The sequence below is a fragment of the Monosiga brevicollis genome, genomic scaffold (assembly GCF_000002865.3).
Source record: "Monosiga brevicollis MX1 MONBRscaffold_3 genomic scaffold, whole genome shotgun sequence".
NCBI lineage: Eukaryota > Choanoflagellata > Craspedida > Salpingoecidae > Monosiga > Monosiga brevicollis.
This window is the reverse complement of record NW_001865040.1, coordinates 1145641-1156001: the sequence shown is the minus strand read 5'-3', so window position 1 is coordinate 1156001 and position 10361 is coordinate 1145641. Positions and strand designations below refer to the sequence as shown.

Sequence of the window (10361 nt, the reverse complement as noted above, 5' to 3'; positions counted from 1 at the left end):
CCAGGCCGCTGGTTCATGGGTTTGATTCAGTGGGTGAGCGGTGGTGTACGTGGAGTTGGGTGACGGGGTCACATGATGGAAACAAAGGTGAGCGCTTACCATCAAGCTGGATCTTTTGCTTGAAATCATCTTTCCTGTTGGGTGGATGACACACGAGAAAGTGAGGGTGGGCTGTGCACATGCGAGGCAACGGGCGGCGGGGTCCACTTGCAGACCGCCGCAATTCCATAGCGAGCCACAGGCACCGGGGCGGACGCGGACGAACATGATGTGGCCAATGATCACATCGACAAAGGGCTCGAGCTTGACAGCAACCTTTTCCTTCTGGAACTTGAGGCCAAATTCAAAGAGCAAGATGCCCTGGTCCTTGCTCACGTTGCCTCCTGCCTACGCAAGATTCAAAGAGCGGATGGGCTTCTGAGTTGGTTGGTCTTCAAGGAGCGGACCGACCCAAGCAGACAGGCAGGCAGGCAAGCGATAGGGGGGGAGGGGGCACCTTGGCCAGAAAATCGAGCAGAAGGTCAGTGAGGCTTTGGTTCTTGGCGATTTCACCGGCCTTGTTGTCGCTCAGGCCAAGGGCCATGAGCTTGGCCTCGGCTCCTGTGAGCCATCCATGAGCCGCCCATGTAGCAAGCGCATTGAGTGGCTTCTTGCCATGACGAAGGAGAAGAAGCAGAGGAGGAAGGAGAAGGAGAAGAAGAAGAAGAAGAAGAAGAGGAAGAAGCAACGTACCTGCAGCGGCAGTCATGGTGGCGGGAAGGCGGTCCTGGTCGAGCTCACAACACTCGAGAAACGAGCAAGTATCGGGAACCAAACGCCGTGGTCCACAAGAAACTGCGCACCCGATGCATGAAGGAGTCGCGTGAGCGAGAGCGTGCCTCAACAGCACACCATCACCATCAACGTGACCATGTGGGAGTGTTCCGATCTCCCTTCAAGCTCCCTTCTCAACCCTGTCTGGGCGGTGCAGTCCTTGCAGACCCGATCACAGGGGACCCAGCTCCCACCTCCCAGCACTGGAAACCCAGCTCCCATTCACCAGCACAGCTCGACGCGCAAGCTCGACGCGCAGAAGCAGCTCTCACCTCTCAAGAACACGGCACCGGAAGGAAAGTGACAGACAGAGCGAGAGAGAGAGAGAGAGAGAGAGAGAGAGAGAGAGAGAGATAACCTTTGTGTGTGTGTGAGGATTGCCGCAAACTCGCTGAACGTGTGGCTGAACACGACACAACATGGGTTATGAACTGTAACACAAGCCACAGTTTGACAAAACTCTCTCTCTCTCTTTTCACTGGTGTGGTTATGTGTTTGGGTTGATCCTTGACAATAACTCGTACAGCAACACTTTGAAGGACATACGCGTCGGCGTTTGGGAGTGAAGAATGACTGACTCATCAAAGGTGGGATCCTAGTCTGATAAATTGCCAAAAGCAAGGAGCGCAGTCACCACAGCACACAACTGATTGCATCGGCATGCCAACGGGAAGGATGATGATGGACAAGAAAGACATGAGCAGGCACAGACAGCACTGTTCTGGTGCAAGGGTGGTGGCATCATTACACAAAGCAAAAGGAGCTTAGATGTTGGGCTGGGGCGTGAAGCGGAGGTAGGCCTTGCCCGAGGGCACCTCCTGGGTGCGGACACCCTTGGGGAAGACCTTCTCCTGCTCTTCCACCTTGACGCCAGGGGTGACCATGCACTCGTCTCCCGGCTGCCAGTTGGCAGGGGTGGCAACACGGTGGTATGCAGTCAGCTGCAGCGAGTCAAGGACGCGCAGCACCTCGTTGAAGTTGCGGCCAGTGGTGGCCGGGTAGAGGATGGAGAGCTTGAGCTTTTTGTCGGGACCAACAATGAAGACGCAGCGGGCAGTGGCAGGCAGGCCCTCCTTGGTCTGCTCATCCGGGTCGAGCATGCCCAAAGCAACAGCCAAATCACGGTTCTTGTCGGCAATGATGGGGAAAGGCAGGGTGTCGATGCAGGCAAACGCAGAGACATCCTTGCTCCAGCCCTTGTGGTCCTCAATGCTGTCCACGGAGAGCGCAATCACCTTGGTGTTGCGCTTGTCAAACTCGGGGACAAGCTTGGCGAGCGTGCCCAGCTCAGTCGTGCACACGGGCGTGTAATCTGAGATCAAACAGCAGACAGGTCAAGGCAAGGCGATGAGTGTTGCACTCACGATTCGCAAAGGCTGCCGGCCGCCGGGTGATGGGGGAGCACGAGTTTCTAGCTGCGCACGTCACGAACCGGCAGGATGGCTGAAGAGGATGGCCCACTTGTCTCCGATAAAGTCGTGGAACTTGAAAGTACCTTCCGTGGTTTCGAGCTCCGCGTTGGGCATCACATCGCCTTGAGGATAATGCAATGGAGCACAGATCAAGGATCAAAGAGTCAGACAAGGCGCTGCGCACACACAGTGGCTTGATTGGCATCCACTGCCTCGCTCAGTTTAGCGCCAGAGAGCGATCCCATCCTCCCGATTCGGTTGGGTTGCTGTATGAACGCCACAGCTCGAGCTTACCAAGGTTGGGAGGGGCCATTTTGACAGGTTTCGAGGATCAAGCGAGACAAACGGTCCAAGTCCGGGTAGAGAGCCAAAAAAAATGCCACTGATCGCGATCGGGGCTTTGCAGAGAAGAAACCAACAACAACAACAACAACAACAACACAACAACAACAACAGCAACAGATCGAACAAGGATGTTGTTACGTGTGAGTAAAAGTGGGTCATAGTGATGTTGCGGTGTTGATAAAATTGATTTCATGCTTCTTTCAGTCACAAATCGATACAGAAATTGCCAGACTGATGATGTCAGATGATGCCTGCCCTGACAACAATGGGTGGGCTGATAAATCGCTCAGGCGCTTGTTGGCGGAACGGCTGGGGCAGGCTGACCGCGCGGCGGTGAACCTGGGGCAAGGGTCACGGTGATGTGTCTTGTTGCTTCTTTACGATGATTGGTACTTGACCTGAACATTGGAAAGAGAGCTTAGGCAAACGGGCCGCTCAATCTCGCCAGGCCACATGAACGTCATCCGTGCGATACCTGTGAGATACGGGAATCCACCACCCAATGTGAGGTAAAAGGAAAAGAAAAGCAAGAAAAAAAAAACCAACAAAAATTGACGCCCCCAATCCCGCCCCCCAGGCGCGCAAACAAGACGTTGGAACGTACCGCTGGGTTACCCAGGTATCGGGCAGGTCTGTGAACAGACCGCATCGCGCCATTTCCCAACCAGCCTGTGCTATCATGGCCCCATTGTCGATGCAGAAGCGCATGTCCGTCGCGTACAGCTTGGCACCCCGCTGTTTAGCCATGATTTCTGCCAGTCCACCGTCATGTACAGACACCACACCCGATCATCAATGGCATGGCACCTCGCAGCTGACAACCGCGCATGCACCACAGCTTACCCATCATCTCCTGTAGCCGCTTATTACAGCCGACGCCACCAACGATAAGAACCTCCTCGCTCCCACAGTGTGCCATAGCACGCTCTATCAGACGAGCCGTGGTTCGTTAGAGAAAAAGATGGCTTGCATGGTGTTTGGGAAGTGGTCGGGGCAGGGTCAGCGCGGCTTTCGCTTTGCTTTGATTTGGTCGCACCAGTAATTTCAATCAGCATGGCAAAGAGATGCTCCTGCAGTGAATAGCACAGGTCGGCTGGCGTGCATTTGCCAGCAGCCAGCTTCGATCCACGACAATAGACCAGACAATGCCAAGCAAGCTTAGTGAAGGGTTTGTGGGCACACATGCGCAGACATTTCTTCTGATCAAGCCAAAGACAAGACGAAAACAGTACCCACAAGCCGAATCCAGGTGTAGACCCAGCAGGGAGCACACACACACACACACACACACACACACACACACACACACACACACACACACACACCCGAACGTACCAGCTCATTAGCCGACTTTTCGATGTAAGTGAGAATGCCGGAAAAGCTCACATCCATGCCCTTGACGGTGTAAGGCAGGTCAATCAGCTGAGTCCCCTCTTTGGCCAATTGCTCAATGTTATAGCCGGGACTTGGGTCGTTGCTAATCTGCACACCGCCAAAAACCAATACACCAGCGAGGGACAGGGTAAGTTTTGAGTAAGCCCACAAGCGGCCTGAGGCAAAGGCTTGAAGCCAAGTAGTCTGCTTGCAAAATGTGAGGCCCGACCTTGAGAACGCGAGCAAATCGATCCAAGCAATTGCCCACGGCAATGTCGATGGTTTCGCCAAAAACGCGGTAGCACTGGCGGGAGTAGGCAATGACCTGCAAAGTTCAGCATTCCCAAGGTCACGGATGGTGCGCTTGAGCCAGCAATAAGGAAGAAGAAAATCGAGGGCAACAAATGAGGCCGAGGCATGCCACTCAGAGCTGTTCACACCTGGGTGTTGCCACCGCTGACGTAGAGCACCGTCGGGTTCTGCGCGCCAGTGATTAGCCTATCAGTGCGTGGGCAAAAGGGCATGATGAGAGATGGGCATTTCGCGCAAGATCGTACTCGAACGTAGCGCTGGTCTGCGATGAAAGCAGCCTACCGGCCCATTTCAATATGCCCAATGCAATGATTGACACCCGTCAAGGGCACGTTCCACAGCTGGGCCAGCGTGCGCGCCACCACTGCCACCACGGTTAAGGGTGCGGCCATGCCTGGGCCCTTCGTAAAGGCAATGGCATCAATGTGAGCCGATGTCAGCTCGGCTTCGCGCAGGGCCTCGGCGACAATCCGCAGAACATGACTCCTATGTACAGACGTCCCAGAGCAGTGAGCATCCCAAACTTGGTGAGCCCCAAAGTTCTTCTCACAGCGCCGTACCGATGATGCAGTGCCGTGTCCTTGGGCTGAAAGCCTTCACCGGGAGGCGTGATGTACGTTGTGCGAGGATTGCTCAGCACTTTGCCATCCCGAACGATGCCCACACCAATCTTGTTGGCGCTGCCCTCGAGACCCAAAACAGTCCACGTTCGCGTTGCTTGAGTCATGATCAGATGGATGTACATGTACAACAAGAAATGCCACGCCTTGGATTGGACACAACGAGAAAGTCAAGATTTTCAAAGCCAGTTATATAGCACAAAATGTACTCGGTCCCTCGTCAAGTGACTGATCGGCTGAGTGGCGCAATCGGATAGCGCATCTGACTACGGATCAGGAGGTTGGGAGTTCGAGTCTCCTCTTAGTCATCTAACTTTTTTACCGTGCTGTCAGATATTGCTGACATTTTTAAGCTCTTGGCTTTCAGTGCTGTTGATATATGTACTTTCGGCTGCTGGTTTTCGTCAAATGACTGGTCGGCTGAGTGGCGCAATCGGATAGCGCATCTGACTACGGATCAGGAGGTTGGGAGTTCGAGTCTCCTCTTAGTCATCGAATCTTTTTGCTACCAAGCCAACGTACAATGGATCTGTTTTCTTTTGTTTTTTACATCTCATAGGTTTTTGCAGCCCTATACATATCAACCTTTCTCTGAAGGTATTCGTCAAGTGACTGATCGGCTGAGTGGCGCAATCGGATAGCGCATCTGACTACGGATCAGGAGGTTGGGAGTTCGAGTCTCCTCTTAGTCATCGAATCTTTTTGGGGTTTTTGTCTCTCTTGTTCGACCTTCCCATCCCTCGCCGAGCTGTAGAAGGGCAGCGACTTGAAATTTTTTTGAAGTTTGTCAACGCAGGCCCTCAGGTGGTGCTTGAGGGTCCGAAATGGCCTCGCACTTTGCTCTTCAACTCTGCCCCGAGAGCAGAGTCATTTGCTTGATATTGGGCCGACGGTGTTTGTAAGAGACATTAGGCGCTGCCACCCTCGTCAAGTGACTGATCGGCTGAGTGGCGCAATCGGATAGCGCATCTGACTACGGATCAGGAGGTTGGGAGTTCGAGTCTCCTCTTAGTCATCGAATCTTTTTGGGGTTTTTTGCTCATGCCTGCCTACCAATGCCAGCATTTTGATGGCATGCCTTTTTGCACGTGTTCGACGTTTTGTCAGCCAAAGTGTTTTCGTCAGCTCGTATTTTTATAACAAACTTTGCTCCTAACTTCCGTCAAGTGACTGATCGGCTGAGTGGCGCAATCGGATAGCGCATCTGACTACGGATCAGGAGGTTGGGAGTTCGAGTCTCCTCTTAGTCATCGAATCTTTTTATTTTTGTTGCTCAGGAGCTGCTTCGTTTTGTGTTGTCGTAGACACGTGATGTTTGTTTGTTTTTGAGTCCTTGAGTTCTTCCGGCACATGTATGACAGGTATTGTGTGGTCAGGTTTTAAGAGTCTTTATGAAATTAATGGACTACTAAATATCGTGCAGCTGACTTTGCCACGCGCAGCGTGACTAGCCTTGCGTCTGAAAGGCTTCGAGGCAAGTACCGGGAGAAGCACGACCAAGTGATGCGCTTGCATCACCTGCACAACCAGGGTGATCCAGGCTTTGCACGGCACACTGCCTTGATGTAACGAAGGGGCTGTCATCCCGAAGGAGACCTAGAAATAAAAGAAGAAACCAAAAAAAACAAAAAAACAACAACAAAACACACCCACCACGACACGACACATGCACACACTGCAAGGGTTGGGGGCACACTAGTGCAGCCTCCAGCCATGCACTATTCAATCACGGCCGGCAAGGCAACGGCCGTCTGCGTTGTCTTTTCACTATCACTGGTGGCATCGCTGGTCTCGCTGGCATCGCTGCCTCCAGCGGAGGTGCGGCGAGCGGCCTTGACGGCGGTGTGCATGCCGCACTCGGTACGAAACTCGCCCGACCAACGGCCAGAGCGCTCAGGGGCATCATGTCCCACGGGGCGGGTGCTGTGCACGTCACCGATGGACTTGTAGCCCTGGTCGACGAGCTTGTTGTATGGCACGCCGGCAGACTTGACATACTTCCAAGTGGAGGCCCAATCCACGTGAGCCATGGGGTTGATTTTGATACGACCATCGCTCGCGACTTCCAAGACAGCGAGGGAGGCGCGACTCGACCCTTGGGAGCGACGGCGGCCCGTGATCCACACGTCGACCTCAAGCTCGGTCAAAGCCCGTCCCGTGGGCTCGACCTTTGTCAAATAGTGATAAAACTCGCTGTCCTTGGACCACAGCTCTGCAAAAAAGAACGTGTCAAGTGGAGAAGTCAGGGGCACACAAAGGGTTAGGCTGCGGTGGATTGATCCAAAGCACAAGAGCCAGAGGTATGGGAGACGGCTTACCTTGACCATAGTACTCTTCAAAGGTCGATCGGTCGGAGCTGGTCTGAGGGCCGTAGGCCAAAACTTGCCGGTTGTACACCTTTTCAACGGTCGCCTTCAGATCCAGGGTCTCATCAAAATGGTAGAGGGTGTCGACGAAGACAATGGGGGTCAGGAAGCCGAGGCGCGTCATGATATCGGTGATCACCATGCCAGACACGCCAAAGGAGGTGAATTGGACAACGTTGCCCCATGCAGGCTGTGCCCGCATCCAGCGTAGGATCTGGACGGGGCTGCAGTCTGCCAGCTGATCATTGAGGGCTGCCAGCTTGTCCTGACTCAGCGCAAGCACATCATCGTGACTGAGGGTGGGGAGATGTTCTGGCACCTTTCCCTCATCAAAATGAGTGTCCCATGAGTGGTGACCGCCGTTGCCATCCGCCTCGATGGAAGGGGAAAGGCGCTCGGGCGAGCTTGTGCCGCTGCGATCCGAGGTAGAGGCCGAGTCCATGATGCTCGCAGACAGGTGGGTGCCGGCGTTGTGCTTGGCCTGGGCGCGCGTGGGCATTTCTGTAGCCATGAGCGCAGTGCTAGAGGACGTGGTGTGCATTGCCCAGCGCTGTCTCGGAAGTCGGCTGATACCACGATCAAGCGGCAATCGGCAAGGAGAGCGGAGGGGCTGAAATGGGGCGGGGACCAAGTCAAGCAATGGTCGTAGGGCTCGGGGACCAAGTGGTTGGAATTGGGAAAGCAGATTGAAGACTGGGCGCATGAGCAAAAGCCCAAATCACCGGCAGTCGGAAGGGGCAGATAACGGTTGCGCGCAGCTGTCGGCAGAAGACCTTAATTTGAGCGTTCAAAAGCCTGGCGAAAAAAAAAAAAAAAAAAATGAGTTTTCGCGTGACCACCAACGCAAAAGTGTTGTTGTTGTTGTTTAATGGAACAGAAAATGGATAATCAAACACAGAGTATGTCGGGGCCAAGGGAAGAATCAGAAAATGCAGGGCAGGACGGGGGTTGCATGAGCGAGGTATCCACTGCGGCTCGAGTGGCGGCCCGCGCAGTGACCCGAGCAGCTCCGGCCGTACGCCAAGTGGAGTTGTGCATCAAGAGGTACGTGTATGTGTGTGCGTGTGCTGTGCGATGATGATGATCAAGGTTGAGCGTGTGGTGTCAGGCAAGATTGTAGCGTTGCGTTTGGGCTTACCAACGCCTCGATGAATGACGGCGCAGGGTGTGCAGACAAATGTGCCTAGCGCGACAAAGTTGCTCGTGGGGTGAATGATAATCTGGCTTGGCTGGTGGTCAGGTGAAATCGTCGTCATCTGAGGCGAGACTGTTCAGTCTGTGCGACAGAGCTCGTGAGGAAGTTGATGGGGGGAAATGGAGGGCAGGGCGGGGGAGGTGTGATACTACACAAGCTGGCTCACAGCACGATTCGGCACGAGATGACGATGTGATGAATCTCGTGCCTTGTCAACCCAAACAAGGTGCAACCCCTCCCCCCACACACCCACACACACATAAAGGGACTGACCGCATGTTATTTATACCTTGCATGCCTGAGTGACTGTGTTGAAAAGCTCGTGATGCAAACATGAAAGGAAAAAAAAACATGACGCTTGGTAATCTCATTCGTATCAAGATCAACGTCATTCTTTTGTGTTCCTGTCTGTCGCGTGTTGGTGGAATCATGGTGAGGTCGGATGACGATCCTTAAAAGCCACTTTTGTTGCGATCGGGGCCGCAATCCCTGTGGACCGGAGGAAAAACCAGGACAAAACAATACAGAAATGCGAGTGTATTGAAAATATGCGGTTTTTCGGGCCATCCTTATAAGCCATGTTTGTCGAGATCGGATCCGCAACACCTGTGCGACCCCCGTCCCGTCTGGCACATTGTGCGAGTCAAGCCGTGCTGACAATCCAGTCGCCGCCCTTCTGCCCTTCTGCGCTGCGCCCTTCCACACACACCCCCTCCCCGCCTTATCGCCTCTCATCATCATTATCACCGATGTTCCGTGAGTTGGGACGTTGCTCAACGCTCCTCCTCCTCCAAGGACACCCCGCTGCTCTGATCGGCGTCGTGTGTCGTCACCACAAAAAAAACAACCTTTTGTCTACTTTTTCTTTCCTTTCTTGACTCCACTAACAACGCCCACTGACACACGCACACACACACACACACACACACACACACACACACACACACACACTGGCCTTTGAAGAGAAATCGCCACACACGCACGCGCCAAAGCAGTTTCCCTTGGGCTTGCCGCGTGCAGGACCCAGTGACTGGCTGCCCTCACTCTCTCACTCCCTGTCTCACTCTGTCTCTCCCTCTTCGTTCCTTCCGTTGCCTCTACGCTCCCGTTTCTCTGTCTGGATCACTTCCATCGATCGGGTTGGTCGGCAGCGATCCCACTGCCCTAACCCCCTGCGACCATCGCCGCCATGTTGGATCAGCTTGCCTCCCTCTTGCCCGGAGATGAGGCGACCCAGCGTCGCCTGCTCCAAGTCGCCGGCGCCTCCACCGTAGCCGGTGTCGTGCTCTTCCAGCTCCTGAAGAATGGCCGGGATAGCGCACGCGCCGCTGTGGATCGCAACATCCATCGCATCGAGGACACTGTCCACCGGATTGAGGATACCGTTCACAACCTCCAAGACGCCATTCATCAACGCATCGAGCATGTCTTTGATGGGGCATCCCACATCCCTACTCGCACCCCTGCCGCTGCCCTCGCTGACCTTGCCTACAACCAAAGTGATGTTGTCTTTGTCTACCACGTCGGTACCGCTGACGAGCAAGCCGAGCTGCTGACCACCTGGCAAGCCGAACAGCGCTCCAACGTGCACGGTCGCTTCCCGCGTGTCCAGCAGCTCGATCTGCGCGCAGGTGCTGCCGCCGCTGTGGCCGGCGCCGCTTCCTCCATCACCTCCCCCATTGCCGTCCTCACCTCCTCCATTGCGCTGCCCGCCATGGCACCGGCCCTGACCTCCCTTGCGGCGCGACGCCAGCCCCTGGCCGTCCATGTAGCCCTTCAACAGGTCGACAGCAATCTCCACGAGCAGCTTGATCTCACCGTGCTTGCCCTCTACCGTGATTCAAACTTTGTCATGATCTTCCCCCTCAATGGCCAGGAAATTCCGGAAACCGGTGCCCTAGCTCATCTCCTGGCCACCCAGGCC

At 54.6% G+C, this 10361-nt stretch overlaps 4 protein-coding genes across 4 annotated transcripts in view; 1 reads left to right on the top strand and 3 right to left on the bottom strand.

Annotated features, from left to right (window-relative positions):
• Positions 1 to 853, top strand: part of MONBRDRAFT_35896 (uncharacterized protein) — a gene marked incomplete at its 3' end in the record, with an annotated part of 2422 nt that extends 1569 nt beyond the window's left edge. The window contains exon 3 of the mRNA XM_001743331.1: positions 572 to 853. Coding sequence (XP_001743383.1) covers positions 572 to 853 — 282 coding nt within the window. The remainder of the gene's footprint in view (positions 1 to 571) is intronic.
• A 554-nt stretch (positions 854 to 1407) lies between these two features.
• Positions 1408 to 2583, bottom strand: MONBRDRAFT_17605 (uncharacterized protein). The gene is made up of 3 exons (XM_001743011.1): positions 2520 to 2583; positions 2246 to 2347; positions 1408 to 2125 (listed from the first exon to the last, which is right to left on the bottom strand). The coding sequence occupies exons 1-3, from the start codon at positions 2536 to 2538 to the stop codon at positions 1578 to 1580; spliced, it is 669 nt and encodes a 222-aa protein (XP_001743063.1). The 5' UTR covers positions 2539 to 2583; the 3' UTR covers positions 1408 to 1577.
• Positions 2584 to 2737: 154 nt separating this feature from the next.
• On the bottom strand, positions 2738 to 4983 carry MONBRDRAFT_17603 (uncharacterized protein; the record flags this gene model as incomplete). Its single annotated transcript, XM_001743010.1, has 9 exons — positions 2738 to 3045; positions 3175 to 3322; positions 3414 to 3497; positions 3607 to 3688; positions 3906 to 4052; positions 4174 to 4269; positions 4385 to 4442; positions 4539 to 4742; positions 4817 to 4983. The coding sequence occupies 9 exons, from the start codon at positions 4981 to 4983 to the stop codon at positions 3006 to 3008; spliced, it is 1026 nt and encodes a 341-aa protein (XP_001743062.1). The 3' UTR covers positions 2738 to 3005.
• Positions 4984 to 6699: 1716 nt separating this feature from the next.
• MONBRDRAFT_2558 (uncharacterized protein) lies at positions 6700 to 7522 on the bottom strand (the record flags this gene model as incomplete). The annotated part of the gene is made up of 2 exons (XM_001743009.1): positions 6700 to 7088; positions 7195 to 7522. Coding segments are annotated over 2 exons (717 nt in total), but the record flags the coding sequence as incomplete, so codon positions are not given.
• Between the last annotated feature and the right edge of the window lie 2839 nt (positions 7523 to 10361).